At 38.4% G+C, this 27,278-nt stretch overlaps 2 protein-coding genes across 4 annotated transcripts in view; both read right to left on the bottom strand.

The window, feature by feature from the left end:
• Positions 1-6,351, bottom strand: part of epas1b (endothelial PAS domain protein 1b) — a 61,222-nt gene extending 54,871 nt beyond the window's left edge. Inside the window, exon 1 of the mRNA XM_044372793.1 lies at positions 5,865-6,351. Coding sequence (XP_044228728.1) covers positions 5,865-5,890 — 26 coding nt within the window. The 5' untranslated portion in view covers positions 5,891-6,351. The remainder of the gene's footprint in view (positions 1-5,864) is intronic.
• Positions 1-27,278, bottom strand: part of LOC122996962 (protein kinase C epsilon type-like) — a 117,565-nt gene that overhangs the window by 4,055 nt on the left and 86,232 nt on the right. For 2 of the 3 annotated variants that reach the window (XM_044372795.1, XM_044372794.1), the window contains exons 12-15: positions 21,177-21,315; positions 19,830-20,018; positions 15,656-15,802; positions 12,343-15,401 (exon numbers count right to left, since the gene is read on the bottom strand). In XM_044372795.1, coding sequence (XP_044228730.1) covers positions 15,255-15,401; positions 15,656-15,802; positions 19,830-20,018; positions 21,177-21,315 — 622 coding nt within the window. In that variant the 3' untranslated portion in view covers positions 12,343-15,254. Of the gene's footprint in view, positions 1-12,342; positions 15,402-15,655; positions 15,803-19,829; positions 20,019-21,176; positions 21,316-27,278 lie in introns of those variants that run through there. The other variant, XR_006407119.1, reaches the window with a different exon arrangement.

Here is a 27,278-nt window from a genome sequence, read left to right as displayed (position 1 = left end):
ATGTCAACAGAGGTACCGATATAAAACAAGGGCTGAGTTTAGTTTTACTGCAGTTTCGACAGTTCAGGACTTGAGCTTTGAACTCTACAGACTCGACCTCACTGCTGTGTGACTCCGTTTGAGATTTGACTCCCTGAGGACCTGACCTGGTAAAAGAGCGACACATACACACTTAACAGCTTGGATGTTTAATTATCAGGGCTAAACACTCAAACAATATCCACTCTGAGGAATTCTTATGGACATTTTGTTCAAATTTCTACCATTTCATAGATTGATTGTGAAGTGATTGGCCTATTAATTGAAAAAGAAAAGATAAGACGAATCAATAATGAACTAAGTTGCAGCCCTATAATAGATTTGACCTTAAAGACTTGACATTTGAACTGGACTTTCCCTAAAAAAAGACTTAAAAACTTAAAGAAAGCATGAAATAACCTTAAGAAGGAATGACAAAAACCTAAAAAAAACTTGATTAAAGAAAGAAAAAGAGAAAGAAATATTTTATAGTTTGTCTTTTTATAGTAGAAAGACACTTTTTATATGAAATGTTGTGGTGGAAAAGTACAAAGTCAGTCAAAATGTAACTGAAGTACCCCAACGTCCAAACTGTACTGAAGCTGAGTACTTGAGTTAATTCACTTAATTGCTTCCCATCTCTGAATACAACAAATCTCTTTTTTTTTTTTTTTTTTCTGTCTACAAGAGGCAGTAAATCCACTCACAGCTCCCTCTCTCTCCCTCTGTCTGTTCTTGCATTCCTCTGTCTTTCAGAGGGCAGGTTGAGCGGCTGCTGTAAGTGGCGTGATGTTTGGGTAGTGTTGGGAGGCAGGGGTTAGCGCACAAAAGAGGCATGGCGGCGCTGTGCCAAACAGGCCTCGGCTCGCTGCAGAGCGCCGCGGTGATGTGAGCCGCTGAGCTGACAGGCCTGAAGAGTCTGGTACCGAGCCAGAGCTGATTTTTCTGCTGTCTTTACATTCTTCATTGATTTATGTTCATCTCGATCACCTCTACGTATGGTTGATTACCTCGCCGTCTTGTTAGACGACTCTCTGTCCTCCCGAGTCTTTCTCTTCTCTCATGAGTTAGCGAGGCACGACGACGCAATGATATCCCATAAAAAGCAGAATTATCAAACAAAATAATAAAAGGAGCAAAACTGGTGAGTGTTTTGTGGACATTTTAAACCAAAAGGTGAATTAAGGGCTAAACTCTTGTGCATCATTTGCACAAGAAACATGTTTGCAGTGTGTCAAGACTCTGGGAAGCCATTCAAACAAAGTTTTTGCACAATTTGCGACAACATTTTTTGTTTTTTACATTCATCCTCTTTAAAGCCCCGATACTTTATCATACCATAACCTAGAAATCTCATTATAATCCGCTTTGGATAAAAGCGTCTGCCAAATGACAAAATGTAAATGTTTTTGCTATTTCAAAAGTTACCCCATGCAGTTTTTAACCACTAGTGGCGCTACGGAGCCATGTTTTTTGTGACGGTGGTCTCCGTTTTGTTTGCACATGCACACGAGCGCGCCGATGCAATGCACGATTATGGTTTCACACTGTTACACAACCAGATAGGTGATGGTAATGTGCCAAGAAACGGTGATGCAACAGCAACAGAAAAAAAAAACTGCAAGCTAGCAAACAGGGAGGTAAACAAAAACAAGTGGCTTTGGAAATGTTTTAGGAAGACAGACACGTACTCGACGTCAAAATGTTCAGCAAACGCATCTAACAGACACTTTATGTCTTGAAGAAGATGAAATACCTGATATAACTTTACTGTTAAATACACTTAAAATATTTTAACAAAGTTTTAATGAAAGATGAGTGATGACAGTGGAACATTCTTCTTTTTATCCTTCTGTAGTCATTGCATGTATGTATAAAATAACATTTTGGGGGTTTTTTTTATACATTTTTTCTACACATTTTACTGCAAAATGCAAATAATTTCTAAAGACTATAAAAATAAAATGTTATATATAAATAGTTATCTTCTAAAACATCTTTTTTGCACATATTTTACATTAGATTTACATGAAACTAAACTGTAAAATGGCCATACAAGAGAGTTTAGCTATTTTAATTGATATTATGATACATTTTTTTCATATAGTCACACTTTTCTATTAGTAAATATTGCACCAGAATATACTGTTACACCCCTGCTGTCTATGATAATGGTGAGAGGTCTTAAAAAGAGACAGAAAATACACCCAAATGGATCAATCTGTCCATAGTCATGTAATGTATATCAGCCTGGCAGCTGCCCTGGACTCTGACCTTTGAACATTGTTTCCAGTTGGAATCACATGTTGAGAGAAGTGAGTGGGGTTCCTCACAGGCCCTCAACTATTTCTGGTATCAAGAGGCCAGGTTGTAAAAATAAAGATATTTAATGTAGTCGCTGGTGGAAAAGTAACGTGAGAAACACTGCTGAGGTGTTAGTGTGTCTAAAGCTGTGACAGACCACAACAAACACTCCAACAGTGGAGTGTTTACTGAGGTTAGACTGATCAAAGACTGGATGCCAGCCAGCAGTCGGTGGTGGAAACCTCTAATATGACGGACAGGATGCGGTTTATTTGTTTCAAAATAATCTGTAACCGATCACGTCAATGAACACATCGCTGCATATAGCGTCTAGACCGACTGTACTTATTCTAGTCGAGTGATAACGATGCAGCTGATGATTATGACACAACTTGTATAAGACACACTAGTGTTGAAGTCAACAGACTCTCACCTTTATTTTTTAAACTTTTAATACTTCCTGTTTTAGCTCTGCAGGTTCTGGATCATGATGCATCAGCTGTAGATGTATAATTAATATAATCTAATATTTATATATTATGTAGCTTCAGTTAAAGTCTGAGATGAAATGATTAGTTGATGAACATATCACAGCAGATTCTGGGTGCTACAATACTCATTAAATCTCACTGGTGAAACTAACCGTAGATCAAACTGACAACAAAAAAAGACAAAAGATTAAATCGCTAAAATTCAGTTTTGATAATCAAATAATTGTTATTTCACTCATCAAGTCATTTTTTTAAGCAAACATACCAACATTTTGAACGATAGAAAACTGAATATCTTAATATTTTTTATCTATTGGCCAGACAAAAAAAGCAGTTGGATTTTGGGGGAAATTGTGAATATTTTTCAAATAAACAAGAAAACAATCAGAAAATTAATTAATAATGCAAATGACTGTTAGTTGCAGCCTACAAACAAACATATTACTGCACAAAGATGATGTTTGTGGTGAGTTGCTGTGATGCACTGTGAAGTGTAATCATATAGAGAATAATGGACTCTGCAAGCAAAAGGCCCAAATCACCTCGTTTGCTATTTTTGTATATCTTTAAAAGTTTTATTGTGATGTTTTTGTGACTTCTGTATCTCTGTATATTGTATATTATCCACTGCATGACATGTTTTTGATTAGACAGATTCGGGTTGACAGGAATTACGGCCTACACTATGACTATAAATGTTATAAATGTCTTTTTCCTCAACACCATAAATCACATGAATACTGCATCTCAAATAAACACGGCGTGTGTTTGCCAGGCGGCCATCATGAATCATACAACTTATCAGAGCAATTATTACTTCCAGGCAGCAGCAGCAGCAGCAGCAGCAGCAGCGGCGACACAAACACACTGACAAGAGGGAAACACACAACAACACATCAATGAGGAGGACCAAAAAAAAAAAAAAAAAACTAGTGAACTCTCACACACTTAGACACACACATACACACAGAGACGCTTTTCATCTGCAGCCTGACAGAGACACACTTGCTTGCAAGGTCTCCTGCCCTAAAATGGCCGATGGCTCTCTGGCAGAGGCATCGAGGCGTTGACGAGCCGGAGGAAACGCTCCTGGACTCGTCTCACTTTCTGTCTCTTTAATGTCGTTTTCTCTCGCTCTCGCTTTCATCCCTGATGACAGAGAGTCCGGTGTCTCTGCCCTCCATCTTTAATACCTGCTGTGTTCATATTTAGGCCTGATCTGATAGCGTTTGTTAAACAAGAGAAGAGCGTCACAAGGGTGGACTGGACAGACAAGAAGGCGTCAGGGAAACCCCACTCTGCCGATGGAAATCTTATTTTTTCCCCTCAAAATCTTAACTCATTTCATAGATTATCTCTTAGAATCTCTTCATTAAATGTTGTTGAGCGCACATTCAATTTAAACATCTTTCCACAATCTGATTGGGGGAGAAAAAAAAAAAAAAAAAGAAGCACCAATTAAATTAGGGACCTTGTGCAGGTAAGATGACAGGTGTGATTAATTAACTGTTACGGCAAAACAAAGCAGGACCAGTAAAGCATTATTAACCTAGATTAGGCCCATGACCTCATCACTACTGTTGAACATTAACAACAAAAAACAGGGTGCAGCTCGCAGGAAGACACGCAGTATGAATGTTCTGACGCCACATTAAAGAAGTTGTTTTAAAAAAAAAAAAAGGGGGAAAAATACACCTCACATGTGCACAAATACATAAATCAAATGAGGGGTTTTATTATTAAGAAGCTTACAATGTAAGATCTGTCATTTTCTCAGGTGTCTCACAGCTTAGTGCCCTCATGTACATCAATGTCTGACAAGCAGGTTTCAGGACAAACGTTATCTGATGTGTAAGCAGACAAAAAAGTTCATATCTGACATGAACGCTGCAGTGAAGTCACCAAACACATAGCAGAAGTTTTGGCAGAACTCCCAGCGCTGATTAACCATCTGTAATGTCGTCCACAGGAAAGCAAGGACTCCTGCAGGCTACTGCAAGATACCTGCGAATCTACAGAAGTCCCCGAGGAGAAAAGTCTGCCGTCTACTGTAACGACTGATTGGTTATTACCTCATGACGGACACCTGTCCTCTCTCATAACGAGGTTAGAGGTCAACTTACATTCTGTCCTGAAAGTGCAGCTGTGAGCTCTTTTTTCTTGATCTGATTTTTTTTTTTTTTTGCAGACATTATTGTAAGATACGAGGCTCTTTTGTGCTACCTGAGTGTTTTAAATGTCTGCTCAGCATCCTCTTTACAGATGTGTCTTCTGTGACTGTGACATTTTGCAGGAATCAGGAGTTTTATGTTGAAAAACCACAGCTCCAACTTATAGAAAAACTGCTAAACTAGGCAATAAATACACTCAAATATACACCAATGATCCATAAAAAGCTAAATAATAAATAAATCATCTATGAGTATTTCAAAACATATTCTATCTTGAATAAATAAATACATTTACTTACAATAAATCAGAATCTGACATCCTCCAGCTGTTTAGATTTCATATATTTGGACTTTGGAGCCGGTTTAACTGCTTTTTCTTAGATTTTCACTAACAAGCAACTGGATGTAAAGTCTCTTTACGGCTCCAAAGAATAAATATATAAATAAAAAGTGATTCAACCTAAATGAAGTCTGGTTAAACGCAGTGACAACCTGTTGCAGCACAGAACGTCCTGTCAATTAAAGACCCCCCCTTTTACATCAACCACTTACCTTAACGTGAGTCTAATCAACCACCGCGGTGCCGTTATTGCATTAAAACACATTAACATTGTCACACAGCTTTCACATATGAAGCCATTGGCTGTGACTGTGATTTATCACAACCGCTATCAGAGCAGATATTCAGGCCAAGTCACATGCAGCGCTGCAGCAACAGGTCTGTGCCACAGCAGCCAAACTATCAGCCAATTTCTACACTAAATAAAAGACAAACTCTCATTTACAAACTGCGGATTAATAAACTCGTTATATATCTAAAGGGAAATTAAAAAGAGAAAGGCAAAGGAGGGGGGGGGGGGGGATAAATCAAAAGTCTTACCTCTTTTTCTCCTTATCGGCAGTCATGTTTTCAGTTTTGCACAATCACAATGTTGTAATTCCCCGTCAGTCTGAGTTAAGTCCAACTTTCAAAAGAAGTACAAAAAAAAAAAGAAAAAAAATGTGGCTATTACATCGAAGTGCGCAGGTCAGAAGGAGTCCTCTGACAGATTATGTCATTAGTCCATAAAACCAGGCTGAGTGTGACCGTCCAGGCTGGAAGGGGGATCGGGGCCGTACAGTCTCAGAACACTGCCGAGGATTGTACAGCCTCTCACCCGCAGAACCACCGCAAACAGGCTGATCGTTGAGCCGCTGTTGCTGCTGCCGCTGCCGCTGCTGCTGACAGAAGCCGCCTGCAGGTCCGCTTGTCAAAACTTTTTCCTCGCTTGCTGATCTGAAAACTCCCAAAAGCTGCTCGGTCTCTGACCTGAAGCTCAGCTGGCACCGTGACAGGCGCTGTCTCCGTTCCGGCACGACGATTGGTTGGAAACGCCGCCGGGAGCCGCCCCCTTCCCCCCCTTAACCGCCCCGCCCTTCCCCTGTGTGTTCCGCTCTCCTACCTGTTTGTCCCTGATCCGCAACAGGTGTGTGTGTGTGTGTGTGTGAGCTGTAAGGAAATCAGTGCGGGAGGCCCCCTTTTCCCGCCAATAAAATGATTGGATTATTGAAATGAAGAAGTATGCAAATGCTCTGACTCATGTTGTGTTTATAGCTCGACTGAAACTCAATCTTTAAAATATTAAAGTCCCCCTCCGCTCAAAAAAATGTGCTCGTTGTTACTTGCACAGGAATGTTTGACCTTCACTGTGCAGAGTGATGTACACCCACCAGAGCACTTTATTAGGAACACCTGTGCGATCTAAGCTCAGCTCTGCCGTAAATTTCTACATTTCCAGCTTTTGTTGACATTGTTCACAAAGTGTTCCTAATAATTTGTCCCGCAAAATAGAATTATCACCTTTCTGACAATGTCAACAAAATACTGCAAAATTAGAATTTATGGCAGAGCTGTTGTATTGGATTGCACAGGTGTTCCTAATAAAGTGCTCGGTGAGTGTGTGTGTGTGTGTGTGCGGAGAGTTCGACAGTGGAAAAGTGAAAAGTTTCTCACTGAAAATCTCAGTTGATGTTGAAACTCGAAGCCTCTTGTGCACGAACACTGAGAATGGACTTCACCGACTGATGTAGGAGACGTCTTGTGTCCAGCAGGAAAACTTTTGAGATGAAATATATCAGAGATTCTGAATTTTTAATGACACAGAAGAAGAAGATGTTATTTTAAGAATTTAGAAAAACAAACCAGGTTTTGGAAAAACCACATCAGAAGACGAATTATTATTCAAAGCAGAGTATTTTCATGTGTGTGTGGGATATTTTAATACAGTCTCTCTAGTTTGGTAAAAAAGTTCATGGAGGACTGCTGTGATCAGATTAGATTCAAAAGTTTTGTTTCAAAAGTTTATAATTTCCAATAATAAACCGGTTTCATTGCCAAAACTTAAAGGACCAGTGTGTAAGATTTAGTGGCATCTAGAGGTGAAGTGCCCCCCCCCCCCCCTCCCAGTGCCAGAACCAGTGTCTGGTTTGTCCATTCTGGGCTACCGTAGCAACATGGCGGCCTCCGTGGATAAATGGCTCATTCTAAGGTAACATTAGATTATACACTAATTAAAACATACTTATGAATATTATGTTCCATTTCTGGTTCTGTTTCACTAGATGACACTAAATTCTACACACTGCACCTTTAATAGAAAATGTCCAAAAACTCCTCAAACGACTACCACGGTATAATCCACTTCTCCACCAGGGATGTGCAGAGATCCCAGTATTTGTATTTGTATCTGTATTTGTTGAGGCAGCAAAATTATTTGTATTTGTATTTGTATTTGTATTCGAATAAAAGTGGGAAGAGGCTTAAAAACCTTGTTTTTGTTTATTGTAACACTTTTAATTTTAGAAAATTAAAGTGTTACAATAAGTGTTCATGAATAAACTACCTTACAAAGGAGGTCCCCACATCTTGAACTGGAGTCTCCCAGATCATAGACGACTGTGCTGATTACTGAGCTAAAACTTTACTCATCACCTCATTGCAGACAGACCTCTACCTATTTATACACCCATAACACCATGTAATGTGTAGGGAGGAACTTCAAAGGTGATTATTGCTTTGCACTTTTCATTTATTGCCTATTTTTTACAACCTAACTTTAAAACCCACTATTTGTACTTTGCTGAATAATGTATTTGTATTCGGGCACACCCCTGTTCTCCACGTCTGTCTTAAGTGTCGGTGTGTTCGAAACTCTTATATTTTTGCCAAAATATGGCGACACAGCCTCTGTTTGCCAGTCATAATATGAATAATATATCACCAGTACATTGCAATAATGGTTTATAAGGAAGTCCAAAGCTTGTAGCTGCTCTTTCTCGGAGGATTAATGCATCTGCAATCAGCTTCGATTCACTGCAGTTACTACAGATTCCACTGGTGACCCAGAATCAGCAAAAAACATCCACAGAACCTTTTCAAACCACCCCTCCCTCCTAATCTGCTTCTTCACTTGCACTCAGTATGTTTGGGACTCTTGTTTTCCACTGAACTATGGCTAAATACACAGCTTGTCTTTGTTGCTCGTGCGGTTAGTTGTTTATAATCGTCATCCATGCAAACAGCATTTTAGCATGTTTACTTTAAAGTAGCTAAATGGGAGTTTTCTATTTAGTCGTATTTTTTTTTGTGCATATTTTGTTGTTGGAACATTACGATTGATGCATCAGGACTGGTTTGAGAGGATATTTATTTCAGTTTGTTAAACATTTCTTCTTTTTTTTTTTTTTTTTTAAATTGCTTTACACCCAAGCGGAGTACAAATCATCTCCAACACAAAAGAGCAGCTCCAAACTTTACACCTTCAAACCTACAAAACAGATTTTCCATGGAGTATTCATTTAATATCTCACATGCATCTTTCTGTCATCCATCACATCACTGTCCGTTAAAGCTTTTTACATCACGGTAAAAGCTGACATATGCAAATAGTGTAGCAGACACAAAGAGCAGCTCCAAAGTATTTATCACATTTAAACTACAGTATATTTTACTGATAATTTAATTCAAGATGCAAACTTTGCTGTACTGTTTACTACACCTTCTCTAGAAGTGTGTGAGTGCAAAATGGGACACAAACATTAGGAGTTTGTGGCGTGAGCGTTACAGTACCTCTACACCACATCTTTGTTTTGCATAAAACCGCACCTACTGTGTAAGTCGGTGCCGATATTTAAAATAGACAGAGGTCAATCAAAGTGCAACATTTGCAGTCTTTCATGGTAGTAGTTTACTAGCATCATCCACTGAGTCCATAAACCTGATTTACACATCAATATTTAGGCTGCAACTGACTGTCAGACGTGATATTTAGCGACTGTGGTGTGAAGACAGGTGTATTTACATATTTGGAGTATACAGTACAGGACATTTTTAAGTCTATGATGGGATGAAAACAAAGCCTGCGTCATAACTATTGTCACTAAAGCCTCCAAGCGTTCAGTTTCCCACCACCGATCTGAGTTTAAGAGCAGGTCTCGCCACATTTTTCACAAACTTGGAGACAGATAACCGCTTCTGGCATTTGACTTCCCCTGTCAACCTCTCAGACTTTTTAGATGAAAAAGATTACTGAATTAATACGCACATAACCTCTGAAGGAATGAACTCCCCTGGGTGATTTCTAGCTTAAAGCCACGTCTCATCATTCCCGTCGTTCTGCTTTGGGCTTGGTGACGTCATATTGTGCTTAAATTGAGCAAAATGTCGTTATATTTAAAGGTAAATATGTTTTACACACATATTTTTTATTGAATTCATAAAGCAGGAGGATTAAGTAACAGATTTGGATGAAAACAAAATGAATAAAAATAAAACCAGACACGTTTCTTCTTTCTGACATCATGATATTTAATTAGTTTCAAAAATTAAAATACACTTCACATCCTTTTAAAATACAGTACATTTGGCACGCAGCGCAAAAAGGAAAACAAATATCAACATAAACACAAAATAAAAGGGCATGAAAATCATCCATAAAGGAACAAAAACACACGTCAGGTGACAAAATGTACATACGAAGCTTCACAAACACAGGGACCGCAAAAAAACATATATATATATATATACTGTATATACGGAAAACATTTACATACAGTAACATTCTGCATAAGACCCGAAGGAGATGAATGTTTGATGCCGTAAGTAAAATCATAATACTGTTTCCATTGTTTGAAATCTGCATCATGCCCACTCTTAAGGTTCAAAACAATGAAAAGGAACTCCGTACGTTAAGTGTATTTTCTTCTGTAGCAAACATTAAACTAAAAGGGATTATGGGAGGAAATTTGGGAAATAGCATTTGGCATTTAGCATGGAGGACTTCCTGGAGAGAACATCCTTTTTGAGTCATATTAGGACAAACAGTTTGACATTTTTAAAATAAACAGTAAAAAAAAAAAAAAAAAAAAAGATGCAACAGGAGACACATTAAGAGAGAAGAAGAAAAAGAAAATCAAAATGATGGTGGAAGTCGGTTCAAATAGTTTAGACTCTTAAATCTGCGCTGCTGTCTGTATGTGTGTGTTTGTGTGTGTGTGTTTGATGATGGAGTGTCTTCCTACAGCTACTGTATCTAAATCATCTGCTGCTACTACAACACACTATTTACTTTGTTTTTTTTTATTTTACTGCTACATGTACAGCGCTGCCTGTTTGTATTATGTTGGTTTTCTGGCAGGTTTCATGATGAACTCATTATGTTAAATACTGACTGTAAGTCGTTAATAATGTCGTCTGCATGTGTGTATTTGTTGACCTCTCCTGTAACATGCCGTTACATCTCTTACTAATTACATTCATATGTAACTATTTAGCATTAGTGAAGTACATTTTTGCTTTTTTTAACATATCAGCTGCAGTATGTTTGTGGTTCTGAACAGGAGGCTAAAAATATCTGGTTATGGTCGTGAAATAATTGCGGTGACGGTCGAATAAGACGCTGACATCTTGTATGAAACGAGAGGTGAATGTCAACCAGGGTCAGATTTACATGCTACATGCAAATGTGAGCTGCACGTTTCCTTAAATGTGAGCATGCGGTTTGCATGTAATAAGCTATCGCAGCAGCTCATCATGCGATCGGAGCTACGGACTGACTTCAAGGCTCATTCTGTCAGCAGCTCAGAGGTGAAAGTTTTCTGAGATCACCGAGCTAAGAGAAGAAATGAAAGATATTTCACTCAGGGCTGGGCGATATGGACAAAATCAAATATCACAATATTTTGGACCAAATACCTCGATATCAATATTGCGACAATATTATAGGGATGACTATTGGTGCTTTTTGATAAATAATCATCAGTAAAGTGGGTAAAGATAAATAATAGAACAGCTAGAAGAGTCATGAATGACATCACTTTACTGTAATGCAGCCTTTAAAACCAGGAAAAGACAACACTTACACCGTATCCTGATATTATGATATCCAAAATCTAAGATAGAGATAAGATAGAAGATATCTAGTCTCATAGCAAAATATTGGAATAATATTGATCTATCACCCAGCCCTGATTTCATTACGTTATAATAAACGGTAGGCCTGTTGATATCATGTTACAAGGGTGACCAGACATTTGCATGAAGAACCACTAGTCTCAAAAGCACTTCTTCAGGTATCTGCTCCTGTGATTGGATGGAATTAAACCTGCAGACTGGTGGCTCTGCATTCCTGTCCTATTTATATTATTAATGCAATAGAAAAAATATGGAATGAAATAAAAAGATTATTACTACCACTGTCATCATTGATGGAGCTCAGAAGAGCTGAACTGAAGCTCCAACAGAAGCAGGTGGAGACGGTGTTGGTAATCAGATATTGTATTTAGCTAAAATTAATGCTCTGTTTTAGTTTGTGATAATAATTTTTAGTCATCTATTTTTTCAATGATGTCTATTTTTAAGGGCTTCAGGAAAGCTCCATTGACATTTATGTGCTTCATTTGTTCTTCGTCTGTTATCACTGAGATTTCTGTCAAATAAAAGTAAGACTGCAACAAGAGATTGTTTTCATTATTGATTAACCTGTTGATGTTGCCAATAAAATGTCAGAAATTAGCCAAAAATTACAGTTATGATTTACCAGAGGTGTCAGAGGTGACGTCTTCAAATGTCTTGTTTTGTCCAACCAACAGTCCAAAACACAAAGATATTCAGTTTAGTATAATGTCGGAGAAAGAAGCATCAAATATTTTTTGGCATAATAGCTTAAAAAATGACCAAAACAATTATTGAATGAATGAATTTTCTGTTGATCAACCAATCAATTAATTCAACTAATCATTGCAGTTCTAAAGTAAAGTAACTAAAGAATGAAGGTAGAAATTCTCTGCCTGAACAAAACCACCTGTTTTATTTCTTCTTTTACCACCTGTACTGTTTCCACATAAAACTTTGAGATGACTGAACCTGCACTTTCTATTTCTTCCTGTTATTAATGTGATCAGGAGAGACGTGCTCTTCACATGACGCACAGAGTGAACTTCAGACGCGGAGAGAGAGAGAGAGAAAGCTCTAAATGTTCTATTCAACATCATAATTGCCAGAAAAAATGTTCACTATTGAAGAACAATTGCTTATGAATGTAATACGGAGGAAACTGACTGAAATGTCAACGAAATGGATTTCAAAGAAACGTCTGTGTGAAGTCATTCTCACTTCTGTGTGTGTTCTAAAATGAAATGTACTATAGTCAACCTTGTACCTGAACATGTGACTGTGGATGATGCTGAAGGGAAAGAAGGAGGAAGAACAGAATGAAATGAAGAAAAAAAAATAAAACTCTTACAGAGTATTGCACATGGATGTTTCTCGAAGATGTTTGGATTCTTTTCAGTTCAGCCTTTTTGTTTATTTAAAGCTTATTTTACCTCCAGGTTGTACAGAGAGGAGGAGGAGGAGGAGGAGGAGGAGGAGGAGGAGGAGGGTGTGAAGTACTAGAGTTTCTGACCAGGTGAGTCTTGCTTCGTCACATGAAATCTAAAGATTTCTAACATGTCAGCAAGAACTAAACGATCCAGTAAAAAAAAAAAAAAACAACACGACATAAAAACAAAAAAAGATGCTTTAAATAAGAAATAAAACATGAAGAGGGCTCTCCACGTATATACACACACACACATACACACACATACATATCGCAGAGCAAATACATTCAGTTGAACACACATTCAGTCACATGTGCTGACACATTCACCTCTGTGTACGATCCACCGCTTTCATGTGGAATCATGGGGGTTTGGTTGGTTTGTCATGTTACAGACTGCAGGTCCAGTACAGCAACTGAGCACACAGTTAGTTATTGTACACACACACACACACACACACACACACACACACACATATACACAAAGCATTTCAAGGATCAAGTGGTCATGGATAAGGATTTAAGGAGTCGACCTTGCTCCAGAAGGTGCGGTGTGAGAGTTTCAGTAACAAGCACTTGAACTAAAATAAATCCTCTTTTTTTTTTTTTTCTTTTTTTTTTGTAAAAGGCTCCCTTGACATTTTTACATTTCAGCTCATTATTTGGCTTCACTGGACAACTTGTGTCAATGTCAAGTATCAAGTTAGATGGAAAAGAGCTTGTTAACACTGTAAGCGTGCCTCACTCAAAACAATGGACACTCGCAGTGGTGAGCTACTGTAGGTTTGTTAGCTAAGGAGGCTAATGGTACCATTTGGTTTTTAATAGGGCCGCCGTAGTCGACCAACTGTCTGCAGGGAAAAAACTCCAACAATGTATACAGGAAGTGGCGACATGTGGCGACACCCTGCCCTGGCGACCAATGAGGTTACGCCACTGGTCGGCCTTCGGCGGCCTATGGCGTAACCTCGTTGCTCAGTCAGTGATCCGGTCCTCTGTGAAGTATCTGTTAGCTTCAGCGCTTTTCTGTTTCTGTCGGATTTAACGGAACTAACTGACCCACGGGACTGAAAAAAAAAAAAAAACTCATTCTGCTTGCTGATTGGTCAGACACATTCGGAATCATTAACTTTTAGCGCTGTTAGCATTGTCGCTAACAGACGGCTCGCTTCGTGCGTACGCTTGTATATTTTAAAGGCTCATTATTACGGTTTTGTATTTCTCTGTAATGTAGCACAGTGTTAACAATGTTACTAATAACATTCTTTCACAGCCCAGGAACTCAAAGCATTTTCTTTTTAAATAATCAAATTAATATCGTAAACGTGCAACGGCTAGTCGGTTAATGGCTTGAACTACTAGTCGACTAGGGAAATCTTTGGTTGGGGGGCAGCCCTACTTTTTTTAATGGAGAACGGGAACATGGGAGCGCTAATGCTAACAAGCTAAAAAAAAAATGGAGAGAGAAGGAAAAACTGCGCCACCTTCTCTCCACAACAAGGCAAGAACCGCTGAGAATAAAGCTCAACTAAAATTCAAAATGTCAACGTCGAAGTGTCGCCTCTGCGGTTGCGTCTTCTTCAGTTGACATTTGTCAGTTTTGACTCTTGACTTTGAAATAAAAACACTGACAAAACCTCTAATTTCATCATGATTTCATCAGAAAAAAAAAAAAAAAATCTTTGATTTCTTGCATCTCTTTGACATCACTTTTCATACTGAATTAAGTACTTTTCAAGACCTTTTTTTTTTTCCTTTAAATACAATCATTGGTTCAATGATTTTTTTCCATTCACATACATTTGTAGGGAAGAAAAACATTCTTTAAACACAGATATAGACACAGGATACAGCACATGATGTACAGAAATGACAGTCTTACTCTTTCTAGAGGTATGCAACTATGCATGCATGCACTCTTGTACACACATTCTCTTTCTCTCTCTCTTTCACACACACACTAACAGCCTATGAACTTTGTCAACATAACTACTTCAAAACACACCTCTGACGACACAGAGTTTGGTTTTGTCAGCCGCGCTGCTTGCATCAGAAATAAATCCAGACCAAACGAGGGAGCATCAGGTCATTTTTCTTACAGTATTTGACCTGTACTTAACATGCTGCTTGAGCATACAGTTTGATGGGATATGCACAAATGGACAAACAACACGAGCACAGAAACCATAAAGAGAGATACAGATGGTCTAGTATAATTCCTGGAGTGGTCAGAATCAGGAAGTGTTCAGGAGGTCTCATTCCAGAGGCCCGTGTTTCGTAGAGGAGATCACTGTTTCTTTAAATACTGTGTCTTTGCTTGAAGGTGTGGTGTAGTGGTGGTGTATGGAGTGTTAATTGTACGTGTGTGTGTGTGTGTGTGTGTGTGAATGTGTGTGTGTGAGTATGTACGTCTAGGCCACAGTCTCATCTCCAAAGTAGGAAAATCCTTTGAACTCATCTTGGTTGATCTGCTTGATGATGCTGTCCTCCACCGGCGTCAGGACAGGTTCTTCACGTGTAAAGTCCTGGTCAAAGTTATTCACATCCCTTTTGGTTTTCTGGAAGAAAGAGAACAAGAGAGACGGTTTAAGAGTTTGGACGTCATCTGTCTCAGCAGCGTCAGTAGAAGAAGGAAGAACATTCAACAATCTCAGACGAATAAGATCAAATGTTTTAAAAAGAGCATTCTACCATGAGCTGGTGAGAAAATACAGCAACAGTAAATGCTTCTAATGTTCACATTTTAGCCTCTTCCCCCTGCAAATACTATTTTTCACAGTCTCGTGGTGATTTGTCGTGTGCGTGAACTCACGATGCGTGGTTTGAACGGTGGTCTGATCTTCCGCTGCTCCAGCAGCGTCCAGTCGATCTCTCTGAAGAACGAATGGAGCTTAATGGCCTCCTCCAGACCCTGAGCCACCACGCAGCCCAGACGCTTGTTAGGACTCTTAGTCATGAACTGAGAAGTGACAGAAGAATAGAGAGATGGAGACAAAAAATATTTTTAGTTCTTTAAAATTGGAGAGGAAGAAAGGACTGTTATGATGTAAATATCAGTTTGTTCGACTTGCTAGTTGTGATTCATGTAAGAAGCACTTAAGTGTCACTATTACTTTTTTATCAGAGGTGGACAGTAATTAAGTACATTTACTCAAGTACTGTACTTAAGTAAAAATACTTGTAATTTGCTGCTACTTTATATTTCTACTCCACTACATTAATTTTACAGCTTTAGTTACTTTTCAGATTCAAATTTTAAATGAAATAAAATAAGCTTCTAAATTTCGCAGCATTATTAAATCAGCACATAAAATCAGTGTGTAGCTGTGTCTCCTTGTCATGTTTCAGATGTCTGTTAGTTCCTCTTAACTTTAAAAAAAATTTATTAAATTTCACAAAAACGCAAAGATGAGAGAAAAGTTCTGCAAAATATATGTATGAGAACTTGACTACACAAATGATCATTTCACAGTCGCTCAGATTTATATTATGAATCATAAAATGTTGCTTATGCACTGATTCATCAGTATTAAAAACGTACTTTATTATGTACTTAAGCAGGATTTTAAATTTGAGAAATTTTACATGTAATGGATTGTTTTTAAAATTGTGGTATTTCTACTTTTACTTAAGTAAAGAATCTGAGTACTTCTTGTTTTTTATATGTGTCATCTGTGGACGACGCCAAGACTCTGGGTCTGTTTATTTTACCCGTTGGTGGCAGAGAACAGTTCACACACCGAGAAAATTTCACACAATCACCCAAAGAGACCAAAAATAGTTCATCTGACGAGCATCAACAGGCTGTTTAGGAAGGAACTTTTGTTGCATCAAAAGAAAAAATAAACTGAAAAAGAAAAAAAAAATCAACTTTCAGGTTCAGAGGAGTAAAAGGACAAAACACACAAGTATGACGTGAATCAAAACACACATATCCGTTGTTTCCAACGTGAGCCAACACACTTTTACAACGCGTTTTTTTGGAACGCGTCAGGAAACACTTCTTTCCTGTGTCCCGGTGTCAGCGCACGTCAGCTCTCCACAAAAGAAGCCGTTTTATCAGATTTGATTGACATAAACAGACTATCTACTGTATGGCACGTCTGGCATGAAGCTTTTGCTTTAACTGGCACGTGTCAAATGGTTGCAGAGATACTGTTGAGACAATACTAACTAGACAACATCCGACAGTTACTTTGGACATCAGTGTAAACTACTCAGAGCTGATATAAGCCACCGCGAGTGACTATTCTCATTTAAATTAAAGCAACAGTCATCTGCAAGTAAAAATGAGAAGCCTGCTGCGTGATTGTTTGTACGTGGTCTTGGCTTGTGGAGAGCTATCCTAGAAGAGTCTACATGAAAGATTTTAAAAGTGTTTGGATGTTCAATGCAACTCAAACATGATGCGCACGTTCACCGGTAATACAAAGGACATTCTGCACAATAAACATGACTTTTCCCCCTGTAATGTTAATGTAACCACAAGTACTTAACATAATGAAGAAAGACGTCATTTGAGTCTTCTTTGTCTGAGTCACAGAAAGATACACTAATTCTGTCATCCTGTTTTTCCGTACTTTATCTATTGCATATCTTTCCATCCTGGAAGAGGGAGCTCACCTCTGTTGCTCTTCCTGAGCTTTCTTCCATTTTTCCACATTAAAGGGTTTTTTGGGGGAGTTTTTCTATTTCAGTATTGATGGTTCAAGGATAGAGGATGTTGTATTGTTATACAGATTGTAAAACCCCTAAAAACTTGACTTCATTTATGAACTGGTTGCAAACCGTCTCTCCGTATGGAAACAGTGAACACAAATAAAATAGCTCGTTCACTTTGGCTTTTTCTACATAAATGTTTGAAAAGTGGATGAGTGGTGAACAAGCTGCTCGGCCATGTGACCTGAAGTCCTTCAGTCGGACGAAATATCCAATCAGAGCCCAGAGTCCCGGTCAAGTGACTGGTCAGAGTCCAAGACATTGTCCAACATAAACACACACACTTTCCCACAAGGCTTTGCAGGCAAACTGCACCAACAGCCAAGGTAAACGCAAGGCTTGTGATGGAAAAACTGGATGGACAAATAAATGGACAGACAAGTGGCATTACACACACACACACACACACACACACACACACACACACACACACACACACACACACACACACAAACACACACAGGGAATCAAAGACAGTGGGAATTATCCAATGTTCTTGCAGGAACAGGAAACACGGATCAACATATGACACTAAGAAAAAAGCTGCATTCACTCACATTTGACAGTAACAAACACTAAACTGCAGTGACACACGGAGCAGATGGAGCCAAAAAAACAACAAAAAAAAAAACAAGAGACAGACACAGAGACACAAAAAGACTGACACAGAAATGTAGACATCAACAGGTAACAGTCCTTTATGAATCCCATAAGTCCATCACAGCTGGATATTATTTAAATTCTTCATTATGTGTGATAGGGCTGTCACTTTTTATTGGAAATTCAAACTTTTGTTCGAACGTAGGGGAAAAACAGACCATTTGAAGTAGTTTGCCTTGTGATCCCGCAAAAGGTGTAAACTAAACTATTGAATAAAAATGGAGAAGGACAGTAGCGAGCAAAGCCGCGCTGAACGGATACTAAGGACACCGAAGTGTCTGAGAAGCAGTGTGTGGAAGTATTTTGGGGGCTACACCGGAGATGACAAAATTTCCAACAAAGATAAGGCTGTTGGCCAACTTTGTAAAAAGCAGCTGCCTTATTCTACAACAACAAGGACTCACCAGATAGACTCACACACGAGTGAGGCAGTGGAGGTATCCAATGAGCGGAACAACGTCAACTCTACGACCTCATCTGACACGGTGCAATCTCAAAACACATAGTGCAGCTGTATGACACTACACAGGAAAATAAAAAGACTAGACTGAACGGTAAGACATTTTATCTAACTGCTGACGGATGGATGTCGCTGGCCATATATGCTTATGACAGTCACAGGAAATTGCCTTTACAGTACATTACGGTATGTGGATTGACTTTTTGAAAAAGTGACTTCCCCAATGTGCGATAACTAAGCTTTAGTGCTCATATACTGCTTTTTTAAAAAAAACAAGGAGAAATGCAAAGAAAACCAACACAACTAAAACTAAAAATAACTTCTGCAAAAGTTAGAGCTAGAACTAGTTCATAGTCTCTTCATACATCAGAGAGGTATTCAGTCTATTCCTTCGTGCAGAAATGTCACCAATGATGTTATCGTCACACATGTTTGATTTTTATCTTATGGGAGTATGAATTTTGTTCTAACTACATACAAACTGTAGAGTAGAGATTTCTGGCTCAACAAAATCTAAAAAAGGTCAAAAAAGAAACTTAACTGTGAATAAAGTTATTATATATAAAACTGTTCTTTAAACTTAAAGTGTTGCTTGAGTTTTTACCTTTGAATACAAACTGCACCTAAGTAACTGACAATTATTTATCTGTCAATGATTTTCTTGATAAATTCTTTGGTCCCAAAAAAAATTCAATGTCCCAAAACCCAAGGCGACGTCCTAAAATGTTTTCTTTTGTCTGGACCAACAGTCCATTAAGCCAAAGATATTTAGTTAGTTTAGAAGATTACATAAACCAGAAAATATTCACATTTGAGAAGCTGGAATCAAATAATTTGGACCTTTTTTTTATTAAAAAATGAACCAAAACAGTAAATCAGTTATCAAAACAGTTGGTGACTAATTTTCTGTTGATTGAGTAATCGTTGCAGCTCTACTTGACTGTAACCTATCTCAGAATATCTCGTTCAGATGGACTCACTGTCCACAACTGAGTTTGAAAAACGCATCCATACAGTATAACTAAATTTTGAGCTAATGCCGGGGTCACCCTTGATTCGTAATGGTGGGGGTTTCTGTACTGTACAAACCTTAAAGCATCACTGAACAACCCCCCCCCCCTTCCTTTCACACCTCCCACTAACTGACCGCTTTGAGAATGGACACAGCCTCCTTGCTGAGCCAGACTGGATAGAGAACGTCGTCATGGAGGATGGACTCGAACAGGTCATCTTCGTTGTCGGCTTCAAAAGGCGGCTGGCCTGCCATCATCTCATACATCAGCACCCCCAGAGCCCACCAGTCCACTGATGGGCCATAATCAAGCTCTTGGAGGATCTAAACACACACAAGGACGAAGACACTCATAAACAGGGCCGGAAAATGTATGATATGATTGCACAAGGGTAAGATCAAAGTAAAAAATCCCACCTAAATTGAGGGTACACTAATACAGTAAATGTATGCTAGTGAGATTAAGTATCACTTTGAGAGACAAATTTAGTTTTGATTCATAAACACAATTCTGTGATCAAGCACACTGAGCACTTCCAATAAACATACTAAGATCTGAGACCATCTGCTTTCTTTGTTGATCTTTGAAAGGTTTTTGATAGTGTCGCCCACTGCATAATTCAACAAACTACACTGTCTTGGTTTGGATATTTTTGCACAGAACTTGTTTCATTCACTGGCAATCTGTACTGATGGTCTCTCAACTGTCTCAAAACAACCTTCCTTAGGATAAATAAGGAGGTACCACAAGGGCCTGTGCTAGGTCCTTTTCTATTTACGCTACGTGATAATAACAATATTATCACTCTAACACTAACTTATAGTATCCATTTCTATGCAGATGACACAGTTTTATATGTATTTGGCTCCTCTTCAACTCAAGCCATATCTAAATTCCAATCTGCCTTTAATGCTCTTCAGACATCTCTGCATAAACTCAAGCTTGTACTGAATGCTGTCAAGCAAGAGAAAATGTCTCAAGAACCCATAATTCCAGTGCGCATCATAACCGATCCATACAGCTAACGGCGCCGGCATTGAAATCGTCCAATCTTATAAATACTTCAGGACTGTTTAACTCTAGTTAACCCTCAGGTAAATACCAGACTTGAGAAGACTTATAAATAGACTTATAAATGGAATGAATTACATATTTTAAAACTTGAATGTCTTATCACACGATCCGATTTTAGACTTTAAACCTCAGGGCCGTGATTAGTGATGTCTTTGATTGTTTCTGATGCTGTATGTGCTTTTGTTATGCCTGGCTATGTTTGTTTTCTTTCCCTCTGCTGTACTCAGGTCTCTCTTGCAAAAGAGATCCTGATCTCAGTGAGACAATCTGATTACATAAAGGATACATATTTTCATGACAAGCAGTGAAACATACAGCAGAGTATCATCTGCAAATAGTTGAACATTGACATTGGATGTTTGGATGAACATCGGATGCTGTTTGTGTGTTTGTGTGGTTGAGGTCACCTCGGGTGCGATGTAGTCTGGTGTACCACAGAAGGTGGTGGTGGTAACGCCGTTGAGGATTCCCTCCTTGCACATACCAAAGTCTGCCAGCTTACAGTGACCCTCCGCATCCAACAATATGTTGTCCAACTTCAAGTCTCTGCAGAGCAACAGTAGATAGTTTGAGTGAAAGGAAGGATTGGCAAGGAAAATTCACAATGTACTTACATACATCTTACATTATCAATGTAGAGATTTTAAAACTTTGCAGAAATAAAACACACAAAAAAACTTTATGGTAATTTGGGACAGTTCACATTTTGACAAAGATCTGTAAAGCTAGTATTCAATTTAAGTGTTTCAGTTGATTTTAAAGACATCTCATGCGCTTTCGTGTGATGAATGCTTCTCATAAAAGCAACACATATTTAAGAAAATTAATTTACAACAATAATGATCCACAAGGTTTTCACATCCCCCGCAGGGATTTTTAGTTTTTGGAAACGTAATGTGCCTCATGTTTTTCTCAGAAAAGGAGAAGCATACAACAGGGGGACGGGAAGGGAACAGACCTGGTAAAAGAGAGAGAGTTTCAGGCTGAATGGGAGAAAAAGATGGAGGAGGGAGAGAGAGAGAGAGAGCGAGAGAGAGAGAGGGAGAGAGAGAGAGAGAGAGAGCAGTCTCAGAGATAAGAGCAGCAGTGTTGAGAGATGACAGGGTTGGTCATGAATGCAGCCGCTCTGGGCTTGATGGTTGATCGCTACAAAAATGTCAACATCTCCTTTTTGCAGCTACTGCAGCCATTCAGCCCGAGGTGTTTTCAAAAATACAGCCGCCCTGACAAGCCAGGGAGGAGACGGAGTGCGTGAGTGCTTCTGAAGTCAAGAGCTTATGCAACTGTTCTGTTTTTGCAAGACCCAAAAATAAAAAGATGAACAATCCTGTGTGAGAGCTGCTGTGTCTTGCTGGTGAAAGGTTTGTTCTTTTCTGTCCCATCATTACTCCTCTGATAGGACCTGAGTTATTGATTGCACTATTTAAAGCTGTGAGAAAAATGGTAAGACATACAAAAGAGCTGCTGATTATGCACTGCCAAGGAAACCAAATGTTTTATATTTGTGGGGGGTTTATTTGCACCATAAACCAAGGAAATGTCCCTTTTCAGACGAAGACGAAGTTCGAGTTTCGGTAAATGTAAAACTTTTCGAGTCACCTGAACTTTTTTATATCCGAATTTTACCAGATTTGTTTCCATTACTTGTTCCTGTATCAGAAAATAAATGAATATACACCAATAATTCCCCGTTTCTTGTTAGATTTATTTTATAAAAATGGGGGAAAAGCAGTAAATAATTTGGTTTCAGCTTGTTTGAGAGACCATGGGTTCTGACATGCCATACATGTCATCAACGGAGACTGGTGGAGTTTTCAGTTTTCAGTAATTGTTCCCAGAATTTAGAAAAACTTGACCAACCCTTTTAAACATACTTCTACTTGATTCCTCTTTATACAATTTTATAATTGTTCAACTACATATAATTATTGCAGTATATCATTAACTGTACATTCAGTGTTAGCTTGAAAATGTGCAGTTTGCGGCTATTACTGCAGATATCTGGATCTCGTGCAAAGTTAAAACCACAAATGGTATGCTAATGTGCCTCGAGTCTAATGGAAAAATAACATGACATGTCAGATGCAGTGAAGCTTGACAGTTGGCGTCAAGCCAAGTTTTTACTTAATGGTTCAAGTTTGGGTCAGTCTCTGGTGACAAAGAATACTGAACGTTATGAACAATCCTGAGTTTGAGTCAGTTTTGAAATCACGAAAAAGGCCAAACCTTCTCTCTAAAAGGCTGTACAGTATCTCACCCTATTTTTCACACAAGACATGTGCAATGGAGTGTATGAGAGGTTGATGATTAATGTTTTAGAATAGCTGACAGCTTGCAGTTAAGTGTTTTCATATTGATTCATTGATTGAAGCTTGTTGTCCTTCCAAGAAATCCATTTTGAATGTTTTCTACCTTGGCTATGTCTGCTAAAGCATGCTTGGTTTTATTTATCTGAACTCCATATACAATCTCAAACTTTCATCACTCTTACCTGCCCAAAACAACCACAGTCTTGTACTGCTGAGCAGCTGAGGACTGTGCCTTACTAAAAGATACATTGATGGCCTCATGCTGAGGAAGGAAAGAGCAGCACTTGTTCTATATTTCCCTGGACGAAAAATTAAACCGGTGACCCTCTGGCTGCCTGTTTGCATATCTCACCTCCAGGCAACTCCCAGCACATTAAATCTGAATTGCACGCCTGCAGCAAAGCAGAAAAATAGCATATGTATTTAATGCATTTGTGATTGAATTTAAAGGGCTGCTGACATTAATCTTTGTATTACATATCACCTCGCTGCAGGAAAATTCAATATTAAGTGGCTGCAGGTGTTCAGCAGCACTAATGGAATGATATTTATCTAAGTGTAGATGTTTTGTTGTGGTTTTACAGGATGAGAAGCCTGTCAGCTAGGGCCAGGGTTGCATACCAGGAAATGGGCATTATTTATATAATCCTTCATTTATTGCGTAATATCCTTAATTTACTTATTGCGAAATAATTAAATCAGTTTTCTTCATGATGCTTTGATTCTCTGCACAAGTATTTATTGCTATTGTTTTATGTGTTTTAGTCTTTGTAGTATTTATTGACACTTAGTTGTTAAAGTGTTATGAATGTTAATGATTAAATGTCATGCTTAAACTGGAATTAAAAAGGTTTATGTGCCGTGAACCAACATGTTTTGTCTGGTTTATTAAGATGAATGACCAATAAGGTCTATGGTAATATGAGTTTCTCATATTTCAGATATTTCCTATGTCATAAATTCAAAGTATGTCATGCTCATTTTATTCTGATGATGTTTTGCCGATGATGTCCGTCTTTAAAACCATAAGAATTGAATCCGTTAATTCATGTCATAAAAATTGAAGATTAAAAGCTGAGATATGTGAGTTCAGATGAGTTTCACGTCATTACAGTTGTGTAAGAATTTATTTTGGAATATGGGCAGAAAACCCTCAAAACATTTTATCATTTAATTTTAGTTTTTCAGAATGAGTAATGCAAGAAACCCCTCTATAAAGATGCTGGCTCCTCTCTGCACTCAGTTATAAAAGGAATGTGAGCCTGATCATTAAAATATCTACTTTTAAACCTACAGTCATTAAAAGGCTGTAATACAGAGGTGATAGCCAAGTGTTCTAATTCAAGAAGTTGTTTTAAAGCCATTCGGTGGATGGTTTCATTTAAGAGTTGGACGTTTTAAGTCCTCTGATAGACTGGCAACCGGTCCAAGAGATGGATTAAAAAGCCTCTGAAAGGCTAAAAAAAAATGGTTTAACCTTATAAACCCAGATGAGTGGAGATGGAACAAGCTGACACAGAATATTGAGTATATGGTACTGCCAGACAATGAAGAGTAAAAAAACAAATTAACAACTTTAAGAACAAATTAAGAAATACAAGTGGAAAACTTTATACCAGTTGGTTGGAAAAGTGGTTTGTTATCTCCAATAGCAACACATCTCATAAACTCAGATGAGTTAGTGACCAGCTGGGCTACAGAACTACATACAGGACCAATCAAATGCCAACGTAAATGTCAGGGTATTATCACATCAGTGGTTAAGGAGTTCATGAACATCATGCTTCAGTTGAAGTATCAGCTAATATGCCAAGCTGTTGCTGTGTTTTTCCTGGAAAATACAGATTGTCCATTTGTGTTTGCATGAAACATACTAAACCCCCATTTACATCATATTTACATGTGTAAAAAAGCAGAAAATTAAGTTTTTTTACTTGACAAAGGCTCCTGGGATGAGATTTTTGTGGAAATTGTTTGATATCAGCTGACATTCAACATCAGTGTCATCGGTGTTCCTTCAGTCAGGGAAATCACCTTCACATGATTTTTTTTTTTTTTTTTTTTTTTGAAAAGGTTCAATATCGTCCTGTCAATAAACAGCAGCGGTTCTGTCAGCGCCGTCAGGAGTTCTGTTTGGACACACACACGCATACATACATACATACACACACACACACACACACGGCAATCAGGCTCAATTGAGAGCATTTCCTGTGTTTCATGTTAATCTTGAGTGATTTTTCCATTACGTCCTCAGCGGCAACCCTTGTGCACTGTGACAGCTAACCTCTCTCTCTCTCTCTCTCTCTCTCTCTCTCAACTCATCCCATCCTTCCATCCCCTCTTCTGTGTGACTCCATCTTCCAAACACACATCTGGTTAAATATACAAACACACACAAACTGTTGCCACTTGTATATTTATCTGTGTGGAATCGCGGCATGAGAGACGGATCAAGATGGGAGGATATTAATAAACTAGATAATAAAACTACAATTTAACAGAAACCACTTTGGGAACGAGCTTACTTTTTGTTAATGTTGGTGTGTGCAGATTTCCCAAGATGCTTCCGCCAACAACTACAGCTTCATTTAAAACAAACCATGATGTAATTTAATGAGCGTTGGTGCGATAATACTTAAAACAAAAAAAAAAACAAAAAAATCTGTTTTTAAAGGTCTTATTTGAATAGTTTTCTCCATCATTTTTATCATATAACGTGGTGACACTTGGAGATAAAACAACACCACAAGAATCACATACACCATAAAAATGTGATCAATGGTTACTTAAAAAGATTACGGCAATAAAGTGACACATTATATTATTGAGTAGATTTAAAGTAAGGAAACTTTGATTAAAATATATTGGATAAATTACTCAAATGTACACAAATTAATGTGATAATATGATATATAATAAACCCAAATACATTTTATAATGACATTTGATTCATGTTAACTTAATTCCTGGCAAAAACAAAAGATTTAGATGAACTTAAGTAATTATGTAACTTTTAATCAGTATCAAAGGACTTTAAATCTACTCAATAATATTACGTGTTACTATATTATATTACTACTCAACATCATTCTCCTTGTTGCCTTGATATCTTTAAGTTATGTCTACAACTCAAAGATAAAATAGCTCAACTTAGCATTAAACATTTTTTCCAGCACAACTTTCAACTATGCATAATGCCAAAATTATATTAAACTTCATAAAATCAAAGTTATTCAAGAAAAGAAAGCAAAGCACGATAAAGATAAAATGGATGGCAAGAAAAAAAAAAACAGGTCTGTAGACAAAATAGGACTCATCGCTCAGCAGATCATATAACAGACTTGTTGTCAGCGAGGACTGACTGTAGGTGGAAAATAATACTTTTTTGCCTTCGAGCAAGTGGTCTAACCTCAAATTTACACCAGAGACAAAACATTTATTTATTTTGCTTTTGTTAAGATATGACTGAGATATGTGATTATGTCTTAACATCAGCTGTTCAAGAATGCTGCTAAAACATTTGAAACAGACACATTTCAGTCGCTTCTCAAAAGGTCATGAGGTTCGATACCCAACCCCTGACAGGCTGCGCGATGATGTTCTAGTAAAGTCTTGTAGACTCTGCGTGTGTGTGTGTGTGTGTGTGTGTGTGTGTGTGTTTACTCAGACATGTATCTGCCCTCGAACCAGTCTGAACCTGCTCTGCCAACAGCATCACATCGAAACATTAACTTCTATTTGCTCTTAAAGACTTCAGTGAAGCGGAAAAAAAGCAAAGAAAAAAAAAAAATTGCTACTGTCTAAAACATATTTTTCTTTTTTGGGAGGGGGTGAGAGGGTGGGTCGTAGTGATGCGAGCGTCGACGAGAGGGGCTGATAGGAGAAAAAAAGGAGCATCGGAGGGATGATGGGAAGAGAGAGGGAGGAGGAGAGGATGGAGGGGCGGTGAAGAGAGGAGAAGAGAGGAGGGAGGGGAGAGGAAGAGGCGAGTGGGGTGGGGGGGGGAGAGAGAGAGTCGGGACATAATGTTCCCAAAACACTTGTTGTTCGTCTTCTTCTGGTCAACAAAGTGGGTCAGGAACGAGGGAGAGAGAGAGAGAAAGAGAGAGAGAGAGAGGGAGGGAGGGAGGGAGGGAGAGAGGGTGCGGATCAGGTAGCTCAGTCAATTCAGCAATCATGAATTAACACGCAGTGGGT

This window comes from Thunnus albacares, chromosome 14 (assembly GCF_914725855.1).
Source record: "Thunnus albacares chromosome 14, fThuAlb1.1, whole genome shotgun sequence".
In the NCBI taxonomy this organism is placed as follows: Eukaryota; Metazoa; Chordata; class Actinopteri; order Scombriformes; family Scombridae; genus Thunnus; species Thunnus albacares.
Note: the sequence above shows the minus strand (reverse complement) of the source record. Positions and strands in the feature narration are given on the sequence as shown.